The sequence below is a fragment of the Puma concolor genome, chromosome B2 (assembly GCF_028749965.1).
Source record: "Puma concolor isolate L17-30 chromosome B2, mPumCon1.1.hap2, whole genome shotgun sequence".
In the NCBI taxonomy this organism is placed as follows: domain Eukaryota; kingdom Metazoa; phylum Chordata; class Mammalia; order Carnivora; family Felidae; genus Puma; species Puma concolor.
The window spans coordinates 152,652,023-152,677,963 of record NC_141671.1 but is presented as its reverse complement, the minus strand read 5'-3'; the positions used below and the strand labels follow the sequence as shown (position 1 = coordinate 152,677,963).

Here is a 25,941-nt window from a genome sequence, read left to right as displayed (position 1 = left end):
ACTCACCGTCCCGGCCCCTCCGCAGAGCTTACCCCCAAAACACTGTCACCTAATGAGACCACGTCGCTCAGTGTAGAGAAACAGAGGGAGGCGACCCCACTAGCCATCCAGCTGGAGTGTTCCTCCTTCTGGCGGTTTTCTCCTGCCCCCACCCCACCCCCACCCGCGATGGCAGAGCCATCTGTCTGTCCCTCTGCCCTGCCGGGACGTCTGGGGGGCATGGCCCTAGGGCCGCCTGTACACGGCTCCGCTCCGTGCATCGGGGACCCAGGCAGGGCTGACCTGCCGCGAGCTGCCAGCCTCCGGGCACAAGCCCCCGCTTCCTCACCCGCGTGGGCGACCGAGCAGACCCTCCTGGGCTGGCGCAGGGCGGCTGGAACCCCATGGCCCTGCCGCTTCCCCTCAAACACCGTGCCTTCTGCTGAAAGGGCCAGATGTTGTGGGGCGTCCCCCGGTGCGCGGGGAGGCCGTCTCCAGAAGGCGAGGCGAGCCCGCGGCCCCAACACACGGCGGCCGTGCTCCCCCTGCTCCACACAGAGTGACAGCGGGGCGCCCGTCGGGGTGGCTGTGGCCGGCGGGAGGGAAGCTTTGAAAACCGTGCACGCCTTCTCCGCCTGCACGGCGGCCGCACCCCTGCGGCAGGGCCTTCGCTCCCCGGAGGTGGACACCAGCGTCCGGATCCCGCCGGGAGCACCAGGAGGCCCACCGGCCACCTGCCGCGGCGCCTGCACGGACGGCTTCTCCTCCCGGCATCTTGGGGGATCCGCGAGGGGCTCCCCGCAGTTCCCGCTCGCCCGCTGGGAGCCACGGCCTCGAGGTCCAGTGTCTCCTGCTTGTGCTGACTTGGACGTCAGACGCACTCGGGCTCTGGCCTCACGCAGGTGGAGCAAGTGCCCACGGCCAGCGTCCTCAGCGGGTGACGAGGACCAACGCGCCCGCAGAGAGTGCCCCTGAGCCACACCCAGGCTGCTGTGTGCAGAACACGGCTCCCGGCTCCCGGAGACGCGTGACGAGACGGAGCTGCGGTCTGGAAGCTGAGAGGCTCCGCACGGAATCTGATTCCCTTTAAGTCCTTGCTTCTCAGGATTACCTAGTAATTTAACACTTACGTTTAGTCGACTTTACTAAGTTATACTCTTTTAACAAATGACAACATTAAAGGTAAGACTGTTCAGTGTCCCCAGGTTGTGTGGCCACGTCCCCATCTTGCCGGAGGAAGTCACAGTGAGCAGACATCCCGAGGGGCAACTTTGAGTGCGTTTATCGAAAAAACGTACACGTGCCGATGAGCGGGCGTCTAACAGCCGGGGGACTCGTGCCAGCGGGCACCTGGCAGAACGCGCACCACGATGTGACGGAGGCTTTGGTGTAGCTGCTGGCTGTGTACTAAAGGGAAAAGCCGTCACAGGACCCTGGGACGTCACCGAGGCAGCAGCTGCAGAAGGCAACTGACCCCGGAGGCCGAGGAGGACAGGCTCACAGGACACGGGGGCTTGGGGGGGGGCAGGGGCTGCGCAGGGGTCTCGGGGCCGGGATGTGGCTGGGGTGGGGGCCCCGCTCCCCTGGACTCGGGGTGAAGGAGTGCTGCAGGCAGAGCGCCAAGGGCACTCGGGTTAGGAGAGCGTCCCTCGTCTGCCCCCCCGGGGTGAGGCCCGGACACAGTCGCTCGCGACCGGGCTGGCAGGTAACCTGGGTCCAAGTGGGGATTCGTAAACAAATTGTTTTGTCCAAACAAGAAACACTAAACGCACATGAAACGGATGCCCTAAATGGCACAGGGGAGAGTGCCCAAAATCACAAGTGGGAAGAGTGGGTTCAGTTTGCATCACATGATTTCATTTTTATCATAAAACATAGGGCCCCAGAAAAGTTCATAAAAAAAATCAGACAAAAATGGTCATGGCAGTTAAGCTCCGGGAGTTGAGAGCTTTTTGGGGATTTTTTTTTTTCTTTTTTTGCTTGTCAGTATTTTTCCTTTTTTTTTTTTAATGTTTATTTATTTTTCAGAGAGACAGACAGAGACAGAGCACTAGCAGGGGAGGGGGAGAGAGAGACAGAGAGAGAGAGACACAGAATCCGAAGCAGGCTCCAGGCTCTGAGATGTCAGCACTGAGCCCGATGCGGGGCTCAAACCCACGAACCGCGAGATCATGAGCCAAAGCTGGACGCTTCACCAACTGAGCCACCCAGGTGCCCTGCTTGTCAGTGTTTTTCAAATGTTGCATGATAAACATGCATTACTTTTGTAATAAAACATGTTTTAAAAAATAAACTAAATGGGGCACGTACTACATGTTTATTTCTTCCACCACTCGAGTCCGTGCTGTATACGACTTCACATGACGTCCCTTGAGCGTGTATTGACATACGACACGACTACAATACATGGCCAACATTCAGCCTTTTTAAGTTGAAGGAAAACCAGTCATTTCCTACAGTTCAACCGAGTAGGAAGCACGATTTGATACTGAAACGGGTTCTGGAAATTTGTGTGGATTTTTAGTTTCATCCAGTCGTTCCCGTGGAGTCTTATCATCCACGGCACGGGCTCTAACCCAGTCCTGACACGGACTTATGGAACAGATCGTGGCTGCCTGCAACAGCTGTTACCTTTCCTCTACGTTTTTTTTAATGTTTATTTATTTTTTAGAGAGAGAGAGAGTCAGAGACAGAGTATGAGCAGGGGAGGGGCAGAGAGAGAGGGAGAGGGAGACAAAGAATCCGAAGCGGGCTCCAGGCTCCGAGCTGTCAGCACAGAGCCCGACACAGGGCTCGAACTCAGAAACCCCAAGATCGTGACTTGAGCCGAAGTCGGACGCTTAACAGACTGAGCCACCCAGGCAACCCAGCTGTAACTTTCTTCTATTTTTGTAAAGTATTGCTTTTCTCCCTCTGCAAAAGACCTGTAGATGATTCTGACATGCTTCCTTCCCACGGAAAACACTCTATTCTCACTCATTTATATTCTACTTATTTACCCTCTCCAGTTATGGTCACTTACTAGATCTATTAAAATAGTTTTCTAATGTTAAATGTGTGTCATACAAATATAACCATATGTGTGTACAATATGATACAGAAAGAAAAAAACTCGTATTTCTTCCACAAATATTGAGATTCCCAGTAAAACTTCATGTTTAAAAAAAACCCTGTTTCCAAAAGTATTCTTGTTTGATTTCTAATACCCTTTCCTTACACAAAATGTCCTAAGATCACGAGCGTCGTCACATCGTTACGCGTGGACCGGCCACATCTTTGCATACCTTCCCTCGTCTGATGGTTTTAACTGTTGGGTCCATAATTGCAAACCTCATTTCTACATCCCCTCTGGAAGGGGCTTGGTTTTCCTCTCCCGTTCACTCTCCTTGGCGTGCAGACGGGACGCTGCATGAGCGGGACGACCACGGGAAATGCCTTGGGTCCCGTTCACCGAGAAGACGTGAGTAAGTTCCACCGCCAGCGGGGCCCCTCCGTGCTTCTCTGAGTATCTGGCTTCTTGATCTCCTGCCCCTTTTCTTCCTCACCGTCTCCACTGGCAGGAACTACTGTTAGGACCCTTACTGCACGGATACTGAAGCTGATGCCAGGAGAGACCACGCTGGAGGTCACGCGAGGGTCTAAGCTTGACTGGTGACTTGCAGAGAAGACGACCTTGATGTCGGAGACGCGCATGAGGACGTGAACCTCGGACTGAGCAGCTCTAGGTGCGGGGAGTCGTGGCGGCCACGAGGACCCAAATCTCCACACGCCCCCTTCGGAGAGAAGGTGCGCGGGAACTCGGCGGGTTCATCGGGCCCTGAGGCTGTGGACCAGCCAGACCCGTGTGCCGATCTGCACACCACAGGACTCAGAGGCCTCGGCCACGGGAGATGCTGGTCCTGTTGCCTCACAATCCGTGCAACCCTGCACAGCTTCTGGAACGCCTAACTTGAAGATTGACCACGCCAAGCACAGGCCAGGATGCTCAGCGGTAGCAGCCGTCCTGCGTGCAGGCTGAGTGTAAAACGCACAGCCACTTAGGAAACTGGTGGTTTCTTACAAGGTGAACACATGTGCACGCGATGAGCCAGCTACCCTCACCCCTCCAGAGACTCAGAAACACACAGCCACGGAGAGTCTTGCACCCACAGCCACGGAAACACAGCCACAGAGAGTCCTGCACCGACAGCCACGGAAACACACAGCCACGGAGAGTCCTACACCAACAGCCACGGAAACACACAGCCACAGAGAGTCCTGTGCCGACAGCCACGGAAACACACAGCCACGGAGAGTCCTACACCAACAGCCACAGAAACATACAGCCACAGAGAGTCCTGTGCTGACAGCCATGGAAACACACAGCCACGGAGAGTCCTGTGCCGACAGCCACAAAAACACACAGCCACGGAGAGTCCTATGCTGATGGCCACTCAGTCTATTCATGACAGCGAGGACCAGAAACGAGTCGTGAGCAGATACACAGGACCATCAGCTGACTCACGCAGCACGGACCACGGTCAGGAACGTCGCACTAAGTGAAGGAAGCCAGACACGAAGCCTGCACTGCGGGATTCTGGGAAGCAGAAGTGATAAAACACGTTTCTAAATGAGAATTGTCCCTTGTGGCCTCTGTGCAACCCTGGCCCAGACCGCAACCCAGAACATGTTCCTGAAATGCAGGGTGGGTTTCCAGACGCCTTCATCTGGTCAGGACTGACATTGTGCATGGGGGCAGTGGGGCCGGGGGTGCGGGGAAGGGGGGGGTGTGGACGCGGTTCACGGGCAGGGTGGGGGGTGGACACAGGAAGATGAGTCAAGAAAGGCCAAGGAGCAGGAGCGCGGCCTGGGGCAGCCCCAGGTCCCTGTTTCTCTTACAGCAATCACCAGAGAATCCAGAAGGTTCCTGGAACAAAGGTACAGACAGAACCACGGTGGGCCTGACGGCTCCAAGAAGGATTTCCAAACAGCGCCATGGGGAAAAATACATCTTTTGTTTCCTTTTTCACAAGTAGCTTCAGCTTTTCACTGTTACTCACTGCCCATAACCTTCCACAGCCCGAACAAAAATGCCAGTGTTTTCCACTCGCTTAGCACTGAATCTCAGAAGTTGCTTTTCTTGTGATAAGCTTCTTTGGAGACTCACGCTTCCAGGATGCTGTTTCCGGTCTCTCAAAGATTAAAGTGTATCCTTATCTTCTAGTCACCGCTGAGTGTTTGTGACACTGAAGCTTCTGTAAAATGATAATCGTGGACACATCCACGCAGTACTTTTGGGGACCGCCGAGCCCTGGGGGTGTGCGTGGAAAGGGGTGCTGGGGACCCCTGAACTCTGGGGGTTGTGCATAGAAAGAGGTACTGGGGACCCTCGAGCCCTGGGGGTGTGCGTGGAAAGGGGTGCCGAGGACCCCCGAGCCCTGGGGGTGTGCGTGGAAAGGGGTGCCGAGGACCCCCGAGCCCTGGGGGTGTGCGTGGAAAGGGGTGCCGGGGACCCCCGAGCCCTGGGGGTGTGTGTGGAAAGGGGTGCTGGGTTTGAACACACAGGAAGGTGGGTGTCAGGACCCATCATCCTGGCCAAAGCACTGACACCCCATTTACTGTCAATAATTTCAATAAGCTTTAATGCGACACATAATTCCCGCTTAAAGAAAATATAGCTACTCTAATCGCTTCTCAACCAGTTAGGTTCCTATGCTGAGCAATTTTTCGTTGTTTTCATCGTATTGCCAATGGCCCGGCACATTACTGAGCTCGGTCACTTACGTTAAGTGGTCCCAGATTTCTCCTATTTTACAGTACTTTTCACAACTTCTCACATCTTCAATATAGAGCCCTTACAGGCCCGTAATAAATATCCCAAATGAATATCAGACAAAAGGTTTGAACAAGGAAGTTCCAAACACGACATACAAACATGTAACATACATGAAAAAAGATGTCCTATCTTAATATTAACGTAAGAATCACATAAAACTGGAGCGAGTGTTAATGATAACACCTTCTCCCTGGGGGTGGGTAGGAACGAAGCACTTCTATCCAGGATGATTTAGAGCAGGGAGAAACCGTTATATAAATGTCCATCAATAGGGGATTAGTGAAATATGCTGTTGTATAATCACAGAATGGAATGTGTACGTATTAGCAGGAGATAGCCAAATATTAAGTAAGAAAGAGATTCGATTCACGTTAAAAATTATATTTACGCAGAAATCTCTGGAAGGGATATAATTTATTCAAAACGGCGCACAAAGGGGTGCACTTTATGGACAATTTTCTCCTGCAACACATTTACCTACCTGTCATTCTACATTTCTTTAATAATCAGCACAAACGCTAAAGTTATTTCCACATGTGGGGAGAATACAGCAGCCACCTCAGGAGTGTAGACCAAGAGCGCTGTGTCATCGGCACACAGCCACCTTCCTCCAGGGCCTCCTCTGGTGGGTGGACACACATACACCCTGCACGCCTGAGGGTACAACGTGGCATAATGTGCACAATGTGCCCACGTCCCCGGGACACGGACGACACACACAGCTTACTCAGAGGACTAGACGTGGACATTTTGTAATAGGCGGGTGGATCACCGGGACCCATATGCACCACGGGACAACCAGAGGAACATAAAATACAGTCACCACTCACCATTGTCCACGTGACGGACGGCCTTAGATGACAGTCATCTCCTGCGCTTACGTGTAATAATGCTTAGGGTACCCTTCATTGAGGACTAATTACTATAACTGAAGTTATAGGATGGCTTTATCTTCTTTAATTTGATTTCCTCCTTAAAAAAGTTTATAGATTGGGGCGCCTGGGTGGCTCAGTCGGTTGAGCGTCCGACTCCGGCTCAGGTCATGATCCCACGGTCCGTGAGTTCGAGCCTTGCATCGGGCTCTGTGCTGACAGCTCTCGGAGCCTGGAGCCTGTTTTGGATTCTGTGTCTCCCCCTCTGTCTGCCCCTCCCCCACTCATGCTCACTCACTCTCTCTCTCCCAGAAATAAATATTTTTTTTTAAATTTATAGATTTACTATTTTAGTCCTAGAACAAAAACAACGGTGCGTTGACTATGAACCCAGTGCATCCTTTTGGTTGTTTTGGTTTTTAGCAGGGGACACACACACACACACACACACACACTTTGCCATCCATATTTACACTCCCATGTGCCACTATACGGACACACACAGACACCTGGAGCCTTTGTCACAGATTATCTGCCATCTCAAAAATCCTGGGGCAGTAAACGAATTCACCCGGGAGGTCATCGGGAAAGGAAGCGATATTAAAGTGTTACTGAAATAACACTATAAGTTACTGAATACGGGGACAGTAAATAAAGGGAATTAAGATATGACTTCATCTTTAATAACTAGGGAGACTACCGGAAGTACGTAGATCCATTTACTCGGCTACTTGGGACACGCTTTCCATGTTGTAGAAATTCACGGTGCCTCTGCAGATCAAGCCACGCCAAATCAACTCAAAACCGCTGAGTCTGAAACAGAGCTTTCATTTTATGAGGTTTATAGTGGCTTTAGGCAAAACACGACATGGAAATGTCAGTTCTGTCAGCTCTTCCTTGCTTATCCCGACCTAGTCCGTCCCGCGCGGGGGCCTCTTCTCTCTGGTTTGCACGCGGGGAGCCCTTTCTTGGGCACAAGCTTCTCGGAAGTTCAGTGGGCTTCCCGCACACACGTCGTGCCTTCTTGCTCTCCGCCAGGACACAAGGATGCGAGTATTGCTTCCAAACAGCTGAATCCACAGTTTACGTGGAAAAGCCAAAATACGGAGAATTCTTAAGGCACCTCGTGAACATCAAGAAAATAGAAAACTTATACGAATGTGCACTCCGACCCAGAACATCATCCTTTAAGAGTTCTGAGACCAAAAGAAGCACCATCGTGGAACGACCCCCGTTACCGTACACGGGAGCCTCGCCAGACAAGTGCCGTCGCCGGCTGCACGCGGAGAGAGAAGCACAATGTGACCCCGTCCCTCCCGTGTCCTCCTCCATCCGGGGCCGCGTGGCTGTCCACACACGTGTTCTTGCAGCGTGCACACATGACTTATTGCTGCCCCGACGGTGGGCCGCCATTGCCCTTTTTAGAGAGGTAGGACCGTCTGCAGGTGCGTCAGGAGGCCCTCCCCCGCCCTACAGGCAGCAGCCTCCCACCACGGCGCACAGTGGGATTCCACGCACAGGAACCACACAGACGTGGGGCCAAGCGAAAGGAACGTCCACGCTCTGAGCCCTAGACACACACAAGTCCTACGGACAAGGCTGGTAAAGGCTCAAAAAAATGAGATTATTTTATAGATAAAAAATACTCTATCTGCTGACTGGTGCACTTAAGCAGTACCTAACTGCATTTTCCCTACTTGCCTCTGGCAAGAGTATAATTATTAATACGGTTGATTTGCACGCATAGAAGCCAGTGTATATTTGCTACTTTATAAATGTGTCATTCCTGGGGCGCCTGGGTGGCTCAGTCGGTTAAGCGTCCGACTTCGGTTCAGGTCATGATCTCCTGATCTGGGAGTTCGAGTCCCGAGTCGGGCTCTGGGCCGACAGCTCGGAGCCTGGAGCCTGCTTCGGATTCTGTGTCTCCCTCTCTCTCTGCCCCTCCCCCGCTCATGCTCTGTCTCTCAAAAATAAATAAATGTGTAAAAAAATTATAAATGTGTCATTCATTTAATCAAAATAAATACACTCTTACAGTCTTTATTGAGTACTAGGTGAGGAATATCTGTAAGTTTTTTTGCTTTTAAACTTTCCCTTGAATATTGTGCAAATGTGGCCATATCATAGCTAGAGAGGCTTAAAGACAAAAGGAAGCTGGTAGGTTTTATGTTTTATTTTGTAAGTCAAGGAGAGTCACTAAATTTTTAACTTCTTTATTTAGTTACTAGGTAATGCTTATAGAAAAATAAAAATACAGGAAGAAAAGCACTCAAGTCACCTATAATCGCTTTACCCAGATTGAACCACTGTGAACGTTTCAAGCGGATAGCCTTTCACACTCCTCTATGTACGAAATACACATACACACACACACACACACACACACACACACACACACATTCCTGATGGAACCACAGTGCTTTGTAATCTGTTTTGTCTTAATATACCACGAACATTTTCCATGTCAATAATTACACATTTGCTCCAGTGAACGTCACCTTCAGATTCGACAGTAAGTGATTAGCATCAGGCCAGACAAACGCTCAGAAGGATGAGTGAGACAGCATTTCAATTCAGTAAAAAAGGGAAGTTTGTTTAAGCCAAGGTGGTGGGGCTGGGATAATTATATAATCATACGGGGGAGATGTCAGAACCTTCCACTGCACCGGATGCAACAATAAATTCTGGGTGGGTGAACGATAAATATGTAATATCAGAATAACGTTTGCCAAAACGCTGACCTAATGTTGAAATAGGGAAGGACGTTTTGAGTAATCATAAAAGACATCAAGGAAAACATATTAAGTGCTGACGTGTCCAGCATACCACAAACAAAGCTGGAGAGAAACGACAGATTGGGGGGGAGAGCATGTCTAACACATCTGACAAATACCAGCCAGAACACAAAAAGTTCCTGCCAACTGACGAGACGAAGACAGACAGGCAAAGACTGGGGCAGGCAGGCCCCGGGGGGAGAAATGAAAGTTTAAACAAACACATGAAGAGTTGCTCACACTCACCAGGGGTCACAGCGCTGTGCACACGGATGAACACTGAGATACCGTATTCTTACCACGCAAAACAAGGTTTCAAAACGAAGCATTGGGCATCGGCAACGACGCGGGTTTGGAGTTTGCGTTCGCACACCGCCGGCTATTGCTCGATCTTTCTGGGAGAAAATCTGGCCAGGTTCAGATAAAAACAGAGATGCTCGCGGACGTCAGAAATTCCACTTCCGAGAACCCGGCGCACAGAGACAAAGGCAAGGCCATGTGCGCGAGAATGCTTTCTGCGCTGCCGCCGTGGCAGGAAGAAAGGAGACAACCAAAGGTCCGTCAACACAAGCATGACTCGAGTGTGTCCCTTCGGTGAAACATCGTTCATCTGGTGAGAGTGGACGCTGATGAAGCTCTAGGATGATGTGTGTGCTGTAAGAACTGAGGAGATGAGGCGGATGATGGACAGGTGGAGAGGGAGGAGAGACAGATGGAGAGAGAGGAAAAAGAGAGAGAGGTGGGTACACAGACAGTAGACAGATCACAGACAGATGATAGATAGATAGATAGATAGATAGATAGATAGATAGATAGATAGATACAATGGATGGATGGATGGATGAATGGATGGATGGAAGGATGGGTGGATGGATAGATGGGTTGGCAGACAGGTGACAGAGATGAAGTGATCACGGTGGGAAGTGTCAGGAATAGGCATGTTGAAGGTGTGTGCCCCTCAGTAGGACCCATGACAAGAGCACAGAATCACTTCTGTGACATTCCTGCCTCACCTGCATGACAACCTGAAGCAGGAGGAAACAAGGCAACACCAAGGAGTGGCCTACAAAATAACTGGCCTGTAATCTTTGAAAGTGCAGCCTTGAGTCAAGAACAGTTGGGCCCCTGCCCCAGGCTCACAGGGGGCAGCAAGATGGGCCAGGTTAAACGCCCGAGTCTGGATGGGATCGTTCTGACCTGAAGGACATTAACAGGATAATTGGTGAAACCTGGTAATTAGGAACCAACACCAATTTCCTGATTAGAATTATTAAATTTTGTTTACTTAAGATAATGCCTTTGTGTGTAGAAAACGCACACTAAGGTTTTAAGGGCAATAGGGCCACAGGTCATCAAAGTGTTCTCAACGGTTCTGGGAAAACAGGAGAAAGTTCTTCGCGCTGCACATGCAACTTCTTCATAAGCTTGAGACTGTTGCAAAAAAAAATTGCTTAAAGGCAAAAATTTCTAGCGGATTCTGACTGTGGCAAAAACTTTGCTTAAAGGCAAAAATTTCTAGCAGATTCTGACTGTTGCGAAAACTTTGCTTAAAGGCAAAAATTTCTAGTGAATTCTGATATAAGATAGTACATGCAGCACATGTCTTCCTCCTGAAACCAGGTGAAAATGACCATAAACAGCAGTGACAACAAAACCAAAGCAAAATCTACATGTACGGCCACGTATAAATGAGATAAAATGCCTACCTGGGGGTGTCTGGTGCCGGGACCACAAGGACGGCCCTGCACATCTGACTCTGGGGCACACAGAGCACCCCGGTCTGCTCTGCACTCTCTAATCCCACCACAACACCAAATTCAAGGACGATGTACCCCTTCCTACCGCCTCACGGGAAAACCGCATCCAGGAATAGTCAGCCACGTGAGGAAAGTCTACAGCATGAAAGAGCCAAAGGCAAACAGAAATACTGACACTATGCAACACAGAAGTCACTAAAAACAAAATAGAAAGTCAGTATTCACAGAGCTGCAAGAACCTACTGTATCCACAGAATAAAAATGGTGTAACATAAAAATCATCCAGAGAATAAGGTCTATCACATCTTTAACTTTGACGGATACATATCTTTACAGAGAACTGTGTAAATACGAATAGTTTAGACAGTATGACTAAAGAAGAACAGATGTGATTAAACAAGAGCAGACAAGGGCAGCTGAGTGGCTCAGTCAGTTAAACGTCTGACTTCAGCTCAGGTCATGATCTCATGGTTTGTGAGTTCAAGCCCCGCATCGGGTCCTGTGCTGACGGCTCAGAGCCTGGAGCCTGCTTCGGATTTTGTGTCTCCCTCTCTATCTGCCCCTTCCCTGCTTATGCTCTCTCTCTCTCTCAAAAGTAAAATAAACATTAAAAAATTTTTTTTAAAAAGAAAAAGAACAGATGATAAAGGGGTAAAACTCAAAAGCTCTCCTTCTTTTTGGCCGGTCTGTGTCCTTATGTGACAAAACGTGGAGGATGGTGCTTACGTAGTGAAAAATAACAGGTAGCAGCAGGTTTGCCGGTTGGGAGAGTCAGACGCATTGGCTGAGGAGGCTGGATTCCTGACAAACACACCCAGGTTCTGACTGGCTCTCCAGGAACCCAGGAAACCGTGTTCTCTCCGGGTGTAAACAGAGAAAGATAAAGTTCTTCAAAAATGGACAAGGATTTCAAGTTCATGGAAAATGAAGGATAGGATCAATAAAACACAGAAAATGAAGGACAGGAGCAATAAAACAGGAATAAGGTGAGCGGTGAGAAAGCCAAAAAAAAAAAATACAGACCGTCTGTGAGGGAGCCTGGGGCCAGGGTGCAAACCCAATGTGAAGACCTAAGTCAGTCCTTCCCGCTGGGCCCAAAAGTGTCCCCTGGGCTCAAACCCATTCTCAGGGGGCACCTGTGATAGAGGACACATTTCTCTTGTGTGTGAGAGAGAACAGAGTCCACTATTGTCCTGATTTCACAATGAGAAATGGGGAGAGGGTTAGACAAGTCAGTTAAAATGAACTTTTCGGGCCTCTATCCCACCTCTGACACGAGGGACAGGAGACGATGGCGGAAGAAAACAGCACATGGTCGCTAAAGTTCCTTTTATCTCTCATATTCTAGCACACCCTGAGATTGTATCCACGACTTCCCCTCTCGAAAGTCAGTCCACGAGAGTCACGCTCATTGTCGTCTGCAGAAAGCTCCGAACACAGATGTCGTCCAAGCAGGAAAGGCAACCCCACACTTTGTTCTCAACGTCAAGACTGTGCACACAATCTAAGATGGGGCAGGACCCAGTGTTTCTCCAGGTACAAGTTCTTGTCACCACAAATGAGCTCTGAGCACTGTCAAACGGAGGAAGATGTCAGTGAGTGAAGTTAGAAGAGTAATCTGATAAATTATAGCCAGAGTAAATAGGCTGAAGGAAAATAGATCGACAGATGAGAAAACAGACGAAAACAGAGAGGATCACCAAAGTCTAAAGTCGGTACTTTGAAAACACTGATAAGATTGCCAAACCTTTGCTAAGGATGACCCAGGAGGAAAGGGAGACGAAGCACAAATAACCAAATGGAAAAAATAGAAAAAAAGAAAAAAGTCTGGGCAGGGAGACATATCACTATTACAGAACACTTATGTCAACACAATTGAAAATATGATCACAATGAAAAAAACACTGCAACAAACTGACACAAGAAGAAACAGAGAGTCTGAGTAATTACACGGCTATTCAAGGACTTCAGTTCACTATTTAAAACATTTACACACACACACACACACACACACACACACACACACACACACACAAACCCCAGACATAGATGGCTTCATTAATATTCTACCAAACATTTAAGAATGAAATTGTCCTATGGGGCGCCTGGGTGGCGCAGTCGGTTGAGCGTCCGACTTCAGCCAGGTCACGATCTCGCGGTCTGGGAGTTCGAGCCCCGCGTCGGGCTCTGGGCTGATGGCTCAGAGCCTGGAGCCTGTTTCCAATTCTGTGTCTCCCTCTCTCTCTGCCCCTCCCCCGTTCATGCTCTGTCTCTCTCTGTCCCAAAAATAAATAAACGTTGAAAAAAAAAATTAAAAAAAAAAAAAAAAGAATGAAATTGTCCTAATCTTACACAAACCCTTACACTGAGTATCAAGAAGGAATATTTTCGCTCAGTGCGTGAGGCCAGCATAGCATTGATTCTGAAAACCTGAGAAAAAGTTTACGAGAAAAAAGGATGGGCTGACCCAGTCTCACGAAAATGGAGGCAGAACTCTAAAACAAAAAACTATCAAACGAAATCCAGCAATATGTAAATGAGGAAAATAAGTCATGACCAGGTTGGTTTATCCAGAAATGCAAAGTTAGCTTTGCTTTTGTAAATCGACTAACATAATTCATACTAATAGAAAAAAAGAAAAAAATAACAATCTCTTCCAGGGTAGAAAATACATTTGGTAAAATTCAACATCCATTTTAGGTAGAAGACAACTTCCTTCAACTGATAAAACACATACAGCAAACATCCTTAATGGTGAAATGTGGAAAACTTTCCCACTGCCCCTAGAAATGATATGAGGGTGCTTGATATCATCACTTTCCTGACACTGTACTGGAGGTCTTATCCACTGCAACCAAACCAGTAGAGAGAGAGAGAGAGAGAGGTGATAGATGATAGATAGATAGATATTAAAGAAATATAAAAGATATGAGGATGGAAAAGAAAAAATCAAAACTTCCATTAGTCACAGATAATATGAACGTATATGGAAAAAACCTAAAAAATCTACGTAAACTATTCAAGTGAATAACTTTAGCAAAGTTGTTAGATTTCTTCCAAAGTCTTCTAACTTTGTTCTTTTTCAAAATTGTTTTGGCCATTCTGGGCTCCTTGCATTTCCATATGGATTTCAGTATCAGCTTGTCAATTTCTTGCTTATTTCTATAGACTAGCAATGAACATTGTAGAAAATCTTTATAAATAAATGAGTAATCCACGTCCATGGATTAGGAAACTAAATACTATAAAGACATCATTTCTCTCCAAATGTAACTCTAAAGTTGATGTGATCCCCATCAACATACCAATAGGATTTTTCTAGAGATCTACCTGCTGATTCTAAAATTTACATAATATTGTCAAGTGCCAAGAATACTCAAGACATCCTTCAAGAACAGGTGGCGGGACAGGCTCTACTGAGCATCAACACGTCATAAGAAGCCACGATGGTTAAGACAAGTGCCAGGAAACTAATCAAACAGAAGAGGGTGTGCAAAACAGACCTAAAAACATTTATGACAAAGAATGCAGAGCGAACCCTCATATCTCGATAATTAAAAGTCAACCCAATTTTAAAAATGGGCGAAGGATCTGAACACACATTTCTCAAGAGAAGATACACAAACAGCCAATATGTACACGAAGCCATAGGGAGATGCAAATCGAAATCACAGTGAGACACCTTTTCGCACTTACCAGACGGTTGTAGCCAGAAGGACAAATGCCGGCCTCCGCGTGGCAGAACTGGACCCTCCATGCGGTGCCGGTGACAATGCAAAACGGCACAGCCGCTTCAGAAAGCAGTCTGGTCGTCCTTCAGGAGGTGGCTCTCAGTAGTTACCTACGACCCATCAGTGCCACTCTGAGGTCTGCACCCAAAAGAAATGAAAATAACTTTCAGCTAAAAACTAGCACATGAAAACCCAGAGCAGAATATTCCTAGTAGCCCAAAAAGTGGCGACAACCCAAATGTGCACCAGTAAGTGAACGGGGTACGTTAACAGTGGTCTATCCAAACAATGGGATATTATCTCCCAGTGGAAAGGAACGACGGACGGAGATCACGCCACAACATGAACGAACCTGGAAAAGCCTAAGGGAAGAGAAAAAAGCCAGGCACAAAGGACTGCCTGGTGCATGATTCTATTGGCAGGAAATGTCCCGAACCGGCTGCGGAAGGATGGGGGCGCGGCGGCGGAGGAGGCTGAGGCTAATGGTACAGAGTTACTTTTTGGAGAGGTGAAAATGTTCTAAAACTGGTGGTGGTGACAGTTGTACAGCCCCGGGACGGTTGTGCACACACTAAGAACCGTTGGACTGTGCGCTTGAAATAGGTGAATTGTAATGATTCCTGCACAGCATCTCAAAAAAAGCGATTATTAAAAAAAAAAAAGAAAAAAAAAAAAAAAAAAAGACAAGCTGAGGATTCCGACTGCAGATACGCATCAGGAAAAGTGGATAACACGCTTTCCAAATCTGTAACGAGTTTACGGTGGTAACGTGGCCCTCACAATGCGCTACTGGGCCAAGAATTTATATTTTTACTTTAAACCTAAACACAACCTTTCACCGTGTTCCCCCTCCGGCCCTTTGCGGCTCTGCTGCTGGGCTCCCCCTTTTCCTTCGGTCCCCTCCGGCCTCCAGGGAGAGCTTGGGTCCCAGGGTCCCCGAGGGCGCGGGGCTCCGTCGACGGGGCGGGCCCGGGGGCGGCCGCTGTGACCTCGGGGCGTGTGCAAACACCGCCCTCCGCGGCCACCGATAGGTCCCACCCCACCTTGGCGACCTGCGGGGCGGGGGCGGGGAGAGGCGGCGCAGGAGGCCGCGCGCGCGGCCGGGAGGCTCCGAGGAGGCTCCGGGACGCCGGGGGAGGCCGGACAGGCGCGGGGCGGGCCGGGCGCGGGATGTGGGCGCCGGGGGGCCCGCCGGGGCCCGCGGGCTGGGACCGCCGCAGGGTGGGCGCCCGGCTGCGCGCGGCGCTCGCGGGGCTGCACGAGCTGCAGGGGCTGCGCGACACGCAGCAGGCGCGCGTGCGGGGCGCCCTGGCCCTGCACCCCCCGGCCGGGCCCGCGCGCCCCGAGCACCCCCGCGGCCCCCGCGCGCGCGAGCTGCGGCTGGAGGCGGCGCTGGCGGCGCTGCAGGAGCAGCTGGTAAGGAGCGCGGGGCCCCGGGGCGGCTGGGGCGCGCGCGGCGGCGGGGGGCCGTGCCACCTGGTGGGGGAGCGCGGCGGGTAAGGGCTGTGCGACTGAGCGAAGGGCGCCCTTTGGGACCCCGGGGGACTGCGCTCGGTTCCAAATGACGCAGCCAAGCACCGGGATGAGGAGCCCGATTGTGAAAGGCGCCCTCGGCTGCGCCCGGGCTCTGCCTCCTTCCCCGCGCGGACGGACTCTGAGCGCGCATTGCTGTTTGTTTCACTTCCAGTGCTGCTCTGGCGAGAACGCCTGAGGTCGGTTTCCCTTGGCGGCGGGGGCTGCGTGGGGTCAGACCCCGGATACCAGGCGTCCCTGCTGCGTAGGTTCGGGGACGACATAGCCAGCGTGCCGAGCGCACCCCAAATTGTCCCCGCATTGTGCTCAGGTTAAATGGGATCGCGTCGTTGAAAGAACACGTTGAGGAAAAAGCTTGTATCCCATGAAAGCGTCAACTTTAAATTGCAACCTGACCTGTGAAATGAGGCGTGTTCTCTGCAGCCCAGAGGCCGTAGGTAGAACCGGGGACCCGCTTAGGATTGCTTGGCCTTTGTGTCTTCTCCTTGGCCCCCTCCAAGTGCCAGCTCCTTTTTACAGGACTGAAGACACTCGTCCAGGTTTCAGTCCGCTGTATGCTTTCACTTCGTCCCCTGGAAACAACTCGGAATTTTTCCAGTATTGCAGTATTTTTTTTAAAAGGAAAAACAGAAAGGCTGTATAGAAAAATTCCTATCTGATGGGAGTTAATTCCAGGACTCTTAAGTGGAATTTTCTTTTTTTTATAATTAGAAATTCAAATCTGTTCTGTGTAAAAGCTGCTTCCTTAACAAAGCAGCCTGGAAGGATCTGCACCCTCACTGTCAGCTTAGCTCAGGCAGGTGACGGACTTGTTAACCGTTCCTGGACTCAAGAATCCGGAAGTGCAGTGCCCGGAGATGCCTGCCAGGACTCCGGTGGGTGGGTCGGGGGTCGGTCGTCTTCCCGAATTGCAGATTGCAAAAACGAGGTGGCAAGATCGGAAAATCCTCTGCAGACCGGCCTCTGCCTCCGGAGCTGCGGCGGCACAGAGGGCAGGGGTGGGCTCTCAGGGCGGCCTGCTCTCCCGTGGCGCCCGCCGCGCTCGGCAAGCCGGTGGTCCCCGTGACCCGGAGCTCGGCGCACAGCGGCCACGGACGTGCAGGACAGTGTGCTGGAGTGCGGACCTGCTCCTCGCTGTCGGAGGGCAGCTGATGGTTAAGTAACACACAGATCAGCCTTGTGAGTCGTCAGCCTCCAGTTTCCAGTGCCCTTTGGAAGCGATCAAACAGGGCTGGGGTTTTTGTTTAATTTTTTTTTTTAACGTGGCCGCCAGAAGGAACACGCGGACTTTGTCTTCAGACGGTGCTTGGCATGGATTGCGTGATCAGAAGAGAAGAGCAATTGCTTTTGTGTGACATCAGCTCGGGGCTTAACGCTTTCACCTCTTTCCCGCAGGGAAAAAGGTAGGAGTATTAACCGGTGCCGTGATCAGAAGCCTGTTGTGCGCAGCGCAGTTGCAGGGAGACCTCACAGCTGGGGGCCAGGCCCACCCGGCGTGGACCCCGCGTCACCGTGCAGGCATGAACGCAGGAAGGACGTTTATCTGACCCTCGGAGGTCTTGTCCAGCAGGGGTTCCCCGGGAAGCGTTGCTCGGGATTTGAACTGCCGTTAGGAACCCGGCAGGTCTGGCACGTTAACGCTTGCCAAAATGGCTGTACCTTTTTAATGGCGGCATCTAAAGTCTCCAAAGAGCGTGTGGTAGGTGCCTCGTGGTACTTGGGGAGCAAATAAAGGAACAACTTCTGTTGCTCTAACAGAAGAGAACACTTACCGTCCCCTCGTCTGCGTCTCTGATGCCCCGTGACCTCCGGTACTCCGCGGCCGGGCCTGTGCTCATCTGTTCATATGTTCAGGGAGATTCCTCGTTCCCTGAGAAGTGGCTGCTGTCCCCATCTCCGCAGGGGTTAGGTGCCCCGCAGCGCCCACAGGGACGGGGATGCCCCAGGGAAGGCTGGGAGCTCCAGCTGCCACCAGGAGGCGCTCCGGAGTCCGTGGGAGAGGTGCCCTCCGGTGGAAGCTGAAGAAAGGGTTCTGAGGACCCTGCAGTGAAATCTTTTCCGGAAGAATTTCCCAGTAGTTGACTTGGCTGGTCGTGACTTGTCCTAACAGAGGCAGCGTGCGATGATCCCTTTTCACTGGCGGGTTCTGGCATTAAATATACCACAAGAGCACGCTGACTCTGCAGCTGTAAACATGATGTCTGGGATGTTCCCTGGACCCGCCATGCCTGCTTCATGCACTCACAGGGAAATGAACTTGCTCAAGGTCGCCGGTGAGGGCAGGGCATCCACAGGACCGTGCGCGGCTTCCGTCTCTTATCCGTGAGGCTGATGTGTGTGTGACCCTGGAGCCTTTGCTGTTGATCGACGGACCTCTTTTCAAGCTGGGTAGTGACGCGTCCCTGCCCACGGGGTGCGTGTGCTAGCCACGGAATTCCTGTGTGAAATCTTTCCTTCGCGCAGGCTCAGCTTTCAAGGAGAGAATAAAGGGGTTCTAGAGGCCATCGCTTGTCCTGAACTTGAGGGCAGGTCTCAGTTTTTACCCTTTGAATCTGCCTTAAAGGTTTGAGAAGACAACAGCGCTGAGTTGCGGATGGCAGGCAGGAGAAACAGGTGGGAACCAGGCCGTTCTCCCGCGGTTCACAAAGCAAGCATTTCAAAGGAAGGGATGAACCGAATATTTGTTTTTAATGGCGTTCCCTGGATGCAGTTGTCAGACTTTCTCATGGTCACGGAAAGCCTTGGCGGGAGGCTTGTCAAGATGCAGGTGCCCGGGTGTGGCCGAGAGTCTCAGGTGAGGGGGATGGGGGGATCCCAGGAACCTGCACTGATGCCCAGGTGATCCCCGTGCCCGGGGAACCGTGGCTGTGCTGTCCTCACCCCAGGCCCCCTTACACAGCTTTGGGGGACTCTGACACCATACTCTGCCCTGATGGTGAGCCCGAATGCTGGGGACAGGGCTGGGGAGGACGTGACCCCAGCGACTTGTGGGCTGCTCCGAAGAGAATCCGCGTGACTGCCACGGTCACATTCACCCAGCGAGTTTGGAATGATGTTTTCCCTGTGGAAATACACAGGTGGAGATACTCTGCGGCTGGCTTGCCACGGATTATGCTTTATCCTGGTCTCAGAAGGGACTTTTGACTCTTTGCACAAAGTTAGATGCCAAGTAGGAATTAATGAAAAGCTGAGCCATAAAAACCCCCAGTGAGGGAGGGACGGGGGAAGGGTTAAGGAGGACAGTGTAAATCCAGAATGGTGAAGCCCTGTAGACGTGCAGGGCCCCGAGGATGCGGTAAATCATCTGTGAATCCCCGGGACCCTGTGTGTCCGTGGCCTCTCGACATTAATCAGAAACCACCCACTGAAGGCCTGGCTGGCCAAACATTAATCACAAAGCAGTGAATCTCAGCACAAGCACACAGGGGGGACTTTTTTCTTTTCGGAAAGGGGTTCAGAGAGGGAGGAAGAAAGCCAACTGGGGCGTCCGGGGTGATCTCCTCCTTCAGAAGGATGAGGGCACGGTGATTTGGGAAAGAAGAGGTCAGGTCGATGCTGGTAAGCGTCCAGGCGTGACCTGACAGGGCGACGTGGTCGATTTCCCGTTGCCACTGGCAGGAAAAGAAAAGTCATTTGCAGTAAAAATCTACACGAGCCCCTTTGCCCGATCTAGTATTCTTTACGTGAGGAGCCCGTCTTTGCCTGGCTCTCTCTGCGACCGACGTTCACCTGGGTAGTGCTTCCCTTCGGAAAAATAATCAAGGTAAAAGGCCAGGATGTTTAGGCTAGACTGGATGGTTCTGGGGTTATCGCGTTTTTGTTAAATTCAAGTCCGGTCTTTGCCGTGTTGTCTGCTTACAGACCGTGTCGCGGCTGTGCGACTCTTGCTAGAACACTTGGAGCCTGTTCTGAGAGCCCTGGTTCGGGTCCTGGCAGAAAGGGGAGCTCGGCACGGTGGCTCAGGACGCACCGGGGGCAGCATCAGGCCCTGGGCTTCTCACCCACCAAACCTCCCGGGGGCTGGGATTTGAACACTCCGTGCCCACGGGATTCCCTCGTCGGAGGCGCACACTACTGCTGCCTGCCTCTCCCTTGGACTGACCTCTCACGGCATTGGGGCTGCTGGAATAATTCATTCCCCTGAGTCCCGTAATTGGGGGCTCAGGGGAATTGTTCACTTTCTATATAAAAGTCTGAAGCACAATCATTTTCTCAAACAGGGCGAACCACGTAATTACATTCATTAATTATTTGCCTTAAACTTCCTTGTTGAGGAAAACAAGAAATTGGCACAGCAGACCTCGAAAACGGTGTTGTTTTATAATCGAAAGAAGGAAATCCGCATTGGTTAAACGGTCAGTGCCCTGGGTGTCCCGCACGTACGTTATCTACGTGTGCGAACATGTGTGAGTACGGACTATGAGTATTAACCACGTACACGTGCTACACGGGTGTTACATAAATACACACACACAGGTGTGTGGCTGACGCTCATAATAACCCATTTTACGGCTGGGGAAGCTGAGGCCTGGAGGGGAGAGAGCCTCTGAAGGCAGGGCTAAGATGTGAGCCTCTAAACCAAGATTTCAGGCGGATCTCGAGGCTCATGGAGTGCAGGCACTGTCCTCTCCCGCCGTGCCTCTGTCCCTGTCCCTGAGGGCTCCGTGAAGCCGGGAAGAACCTGTAAAATGGGGTGTGGGACACATGCGGAAGGGGGACTTTTTCTCTCCGGGGGGGCTTCCGGTCAGTTTCAAAAGTCAGAAGGTCACCTGGGGTCTGCTGGGTAAACGAATATGGCAGCGTGGGCACCAAACTCCAGGTCTGTTACCCGTGAGCATGAGGAGGTAGCTTCTTGCGTAAAACTGAGGACAGCAGCACCCATATCCGTGGCGCGTGCCGGGTGCCGCTTTTTAAAAAAATTTTTAACGTTTATTTGAGAGACACAGAGAGGGTGCGCGCGTGCGTGGGGGGAGGGGCAGGGAGAGAGGGAGACAAAGAATCCTAAGCAGGCTCCAGGCTCCGAGCTGTCGGCACAGAGCCCGACACGGGGCTCGAACCCACGAACCGCGAGATCGTGACCTGAGCCCAAGTCATGGAGGCTCAACTGACCGAGCCACCCGGGCGCCCCAGGTGTGGTTTTGGATCCTGACTTTATGCGCATAGACTGTATCAGTCTGTCCTTATAAAGAAATGCCTAACTGGGAACTGCTGATTTTTTTAAGCCTGCCGTTGAGGGGGGACAGAGGTGTGAAGAGGGGAGGGTCGTGGACATTTTCCTCCGGTGACCAGAGAGCAGGGGACTGGCTCCGAGGGAGCGGTGTAAGCCGTATGCCCAGTGCAGACGTCACGTGCGTGGGGCACCGCGCTCGGCTTCTGTACTCGAGACGGTTTTCTCTCCCATGCTGTCCCTTCGCAGGCCCGTCTAAGACGCCAGGACGTCGGCCTAAAACCCCACCTGGAGCAGCCGGACGTGGGCAGACCCTGCGGCGAGGCGGCCGACAGTGACAGCAGGCCCAGCTCAGGTAGCCCGCACGCCCCCTTTCCGTCACCCCTCCTGGGCCCCGCCTGTGTCCTCAGCCCGCCCCCGATGGCACGGCGCCCGAGCCGGGAGGCCCCATTACCAAGGGCCCTTGAAGATGCCACACTTCTCTCCTGACACCTAAATGTGCTTCAGAACCCGGGAGAGTGTGCACGTGTGTGTTCACGGAGAGAGGGCCTAGCACGGGAAGCGCTGCTTCTGATGGAGGAAGGCTCGCCAGCCTCTCGCCTCTCCGGGCGGAGACGATTCAGGGTCTGCTCGGGCTGGGCTCGCGGGAGGTGGCGAAGAGCCGTTCCATCCGGCTCAAGCCTGTGTAACCGGTCACAGATGACGAGGAGCTGCCCGTGTCCCTTACTGTGAAGCTGCAGGGAAATCGTTCCGGAGCCATTGTCCAGGGCACGTAATCCCGTCTGTCCAGACGCTGGCTCGCGCGGCAAACCCAGGGGACCACGTCCAGCACTGGATGCCGTCTCTTCCTGTTGTAAACTTGCACAACCACGGCCTGGCCTGGGTGTGCAGTGTGTTCGGCAGGTCCGGGCTGTGGGGGGCCCCCGGTGGCCCCTTCTGATTGCCACCTGGGATGGACCCCACAGCGTGGGGGAGGGAGGGAGAAGGATGCCAGAGGCCTGCCCCGCAGGGGCCGGAGGTTAACGGTCACGGAACAGCCACTCGCCGAGGAGGGGGGCGAGTGGTGGGGCGTGGGGGTTCCCACTGGCCTGCTCGTGGGGCAACAGTGGACAGTCATGGGGAGCACTCCCGGGCATTCAGGAGTCCCCGGCCACCTTCCCCAGGTGCCTGCCTTGACGAGATCCCAAAGCCCCCCCAGCACAGGGGCGTCCTCGGGCAGGAAAGGGGCCGCCGCCCGGGGGAGCGCTGACCTCCTCCATCCACCCTGTCTAGGCTTCTACGAGCTGAGTGATGGTGGTTCCTGCTCCCTGTCGGCCTCCCGCACGTCCGTGAGCAGTGACCGCGTGTACTCCTTGGGCACTTTGCTGCCAGCTGACCCCACGGCCAGGCCCCGGTCAGCCGACGACACCACCGTGCATGGAGCCCCCCTGCCCACCTGTAGACCGCAGGCCACCGAGGAGGGCGAGTGCCGGCCCAGGCCTGTGTCTACAGGTAAAGGAGAGCCAGGAAGGCGGGAGGCCCCACTGCGGGGGGGTGGGGGGGTGGGGGCAGCGGGGCGGGGGAGGGGGCGGCTGTTGCATCACTGAGCACTGAGCCGGAGCCCCGTCCGCGTCTGGCGCTGGGCTCGTCCCACAGGTGCCCCTCCGAAGTTTCTGCGGGCTTTTCTTGGTGTTTCGATAGACGGGAATCAAGGGCCCACTTCCGTTCGTTACAGCAAGTAACCTTGGCGTGACCAAAAGCGTTCTTCCTTATTACTTATGTGGACATCAGAAAGTTACTGTAAAAGTCCTTCAGGAACCTCACACAGCCTGATGGTGCGTCTCCGTAACTGGAGGGGGCTCAGGACCCAGAGCGACGCGGAGAGCGTTCATTTCCCACGTGGATGCCTCCCTCGCCCAGGCACAAGGGAGAGTCTCCGTTTTCCTTCGGTCCGTCCCGAAAAGAAAAGGCTTCATCTTTGGGCCTTGTTAGCTTTGTAGGAGCAGACCCGGCCTAGCCGTGCCCGGTGGTCCTGGTGGACCTTTCCACGGTCTCCTCTCCGTCAGCGCCTATTTGGGGGGGGTGGTCCGGAGCCCCCCGCGCGGTCACAGTCGCCCGTCTCTCTGGGCACCTGCAGACGCGGGGTGAAGGCTGAGTGCAGGCTCTGCCCTGCACCTGCGACGGGGAGGCCCTGGGAAGGGGGCGGAGCTAGTGGCCGGCAAGACCCTTCCCCAGCCCCCCAGGCCCACACGGGGCACTGCGCCGGCCTGCCGCCCGCCGGGCAGGAAGTGACACTGGGGCTGTGCTGGGTTCTCCCCGATCCACCTGTGTGCTCGTCCTTCTCATTCCCAGGTGATCTTGAAAGAGTCCTGCCGTCTGCGGTGGTGCCCCAGAAAGCCAGCACGGACCCCACATCCGCGACCCTCCTCTGCCACGGGATGGGGCTGCCAGCCCACGGGCCGGACCCCAAGTACCGGCGTGACCTGGTGTCCACGGGGGGCAGGGAGGTGTACCCGTACCCCAGCCCCCTGCACGCTGTAGCTCTGCAGAGCCCGCTCTTCGCTCTGCCCAGGGACGCCCTGCACGCCGACTCCCAGCCGCCCCCTAGGAAGCCCCCTCCCAGCCCCACAGGCCCGTCGATCCCGACAAGACCTGTCCTTGAGGCCGGCCCCGCTGCAGCCTATATAGACAGGCTACTGAGGCTGCGGGCCCGAGGGACCCCCGCGAGGAGCAGTGTGGGTGAGCAGGGGCCCCCATCCCCGCAGGCACTTGGTGGCCAGAGAGCAGACGGTCCAGACGGCCCAGAGAAGCTGGTGTGCACCCCCGGGAGAGCAGGAGCGGGCAGGCTGGCCCAGAGAGGGGACGCCAGCAGGGACCGCCTCGAGCAGCAGGGTGTGGGCACCCCGCGTCCCAGCAGCCTTCCAAAGGGGGGACCCAAGCCCTCCAGTGGCTGCGCCCGTGGGGACACCGTGCTGGGCTCCCCTCTGCCGAGGTGTGGGCGTGCCCAGGTGGCCGCCAGCAGTCAGGAGAGGACAGTCCTGTCGCCTGCCAGGAAGGCGGGAGGAGAGAACCCCGCTCTGGCCCCCGAGGGGTGTGGCCGCCCCCCATTTGCTGTCAGCGGAGCTGCTCTCCTGGGGCTAAAAGCGGGCGCCCCCAGGACAAAGGCTGTGAAGATCAGGAGAGGGGCCAGTGACAAGGTCCTGAGGTTTGGGGGGCAACCGCCAGCGGGAGGTGCCCTCGCCACCCCCCAGCTGCCTCCCGAGTGGGGGGCCGGTCTCAGGAGGAGGCCCACGCCGGCCGGGGTGGCGCCCAGCCGGTCCTGCTCTGAGCCCAGACTCTACCCCGTGCCCTTCCTGGTGCCCCTGCTGGTGGCCCGACGGGAGGCCCGCGGGGGCCCCGCGCTGGCCTTGTTCCCCTCAGAAGCGGCTGCTGTGGCAGCCAGGGGGGAGGCACAGGAACAGCGCCGGTGGCTGTCCTCCGTGGAGGTCTCGGGCGGCCTGGGGCCCCACAGGCCGGCAGTGAGCAGAGGGGGCGGGCAGCGGCCCGTGTGCGTCCGGGCCAGGCCCAGGCTGCCCCCCCGGGCCCCCCGCGCCAGGAGCGAGTCAGAGGGCTCCGAGCACTCTGCCGAGGGTGCCTCCCTGCCCCCGTCTGCTGCCACCGAGACCAGCGAGGACGACAGGGCCAGCGACCACACTGCCAGCTGCTTTGGGGACAAGGAGTCCAGCAGCAGTGACTCAGAAGGCGGGGCCTGGCCTGGGGCGCGTCCCCCACAGCTCCCGCGGGCCCCAGCCGCCCGCAGGCCGCCCCTGCCCCCCGTGCCCAAAGTGTGCCGGATCAAGGCCTCCAAGGCCCTGAAGAGAAAGATCCGGAGGTTCCAGCCGGCGGCACTGAGGGTCATGACCATGGTGTGAGGCCCTCAGGAGACAGCCCGGGGCGTCCCCGCCCGCGCCAGGGAAGCCGTCCTGAGGAACCGCGATGACAGCACGCGACCAGCCCCAACAGGTGGACGGCCGACCAGAACTTGGGAAAAACCATAAGAAGACTAGCCAAAGCGTCTGTGGGTTTGTGGACATTCATGTAACAGGCAGCTAGTTTCAGGATGTGGTTTAGAGATAAACATTTTAAAAAGCAACTGCGTTTTTTTTTTTTTAATTTTAATGTTTATTTAGCTAAAGTCGACCAGCGTGTGCGTGCGAGCAGGGGAGGGGCAGAGACAGAGGGGGACAGTGGAGCCCACGCCGGCTCTGAGCCGTCAGCACAGAGCCTGACAGGGGGCTTGAACTCACGACCATGAGGTCATGACCTGGGCAGCCCAGGTGCCCCAGTGACATCTC

At 53.7% G+C, this 25,941-nt stretch overlaps 1 protein-coding gene across 3 annotated transcripts; it reads left to right on the top strand.

Annotated features, from left to right (window-relative positions):
* Nucleotides 1-15,996: 15,996 nt before the first annotated feature.
* Nucleotides 15,997-25,739, top strand: DACT2 (dishevelled binding antagonist of beta catenin 2). 3 transcript variants are annotated; one of them, XM_086708323.1, is made up of 5 exons: nt 16,225-16,344; nt 17,857-19,255; nt 21,878-21,983; nt 22,901-23,119; nt 23,960-25,739. In XM_086708323.1, the coding sequence occupies exons 2-5, from the start codon at nt 19,055-19,057 to the stop codon at nt 25,516-25,518; spliced, it is 2,085 nt and encodes a 694-aa protein (XP_086564449.1). In that variant the 5' UTR covers nt 16,225-16,344; nt 17,857-19,054; the 3' UTR covers nt 25,519-25,739. The 3 variants fall into 3 exon arrangements, with proteins under 3 accessions (XP_086564448.1, XP_086564449.1, XP_025768646.2); XM_086708322.1 differs by lacking the exon at nt 17,857-19,255 and having other exon boundaries at nt 15,997-16,344; XM_025912861.2 differs by lacking the exon at nt 16,225-16,344 and having other exon boundaries at nt 16,393-19,255.
* The last annotated feature ends 202 nt before the right edge of the window (nt 25,740-25,941 follow it).

Coding starts and splice junctions, on each gene's coding strand:
- DACT2 (XM_086708322.1), top strand. CDS start 16,099: ATGTGGGCGCCGGGGGGCCCGCCGGGGCCCGCGGGCTGGGACCGCCGC. Junction 21,984..22,900: donor TGACAGCAGGCCCAGCTCAG/GTAGCCCGCACG, acceptor CACCCTGTCTAG/GCTTCTACGAGCTGAGTGAT. Junction 23,120..23,959: donor GCCCAGGCCTGTGTCTACAG/GTAAAGGAGAGC, acceptor TCTCATTCCCAG/GTGATCTTGAAAGAGTCCTG.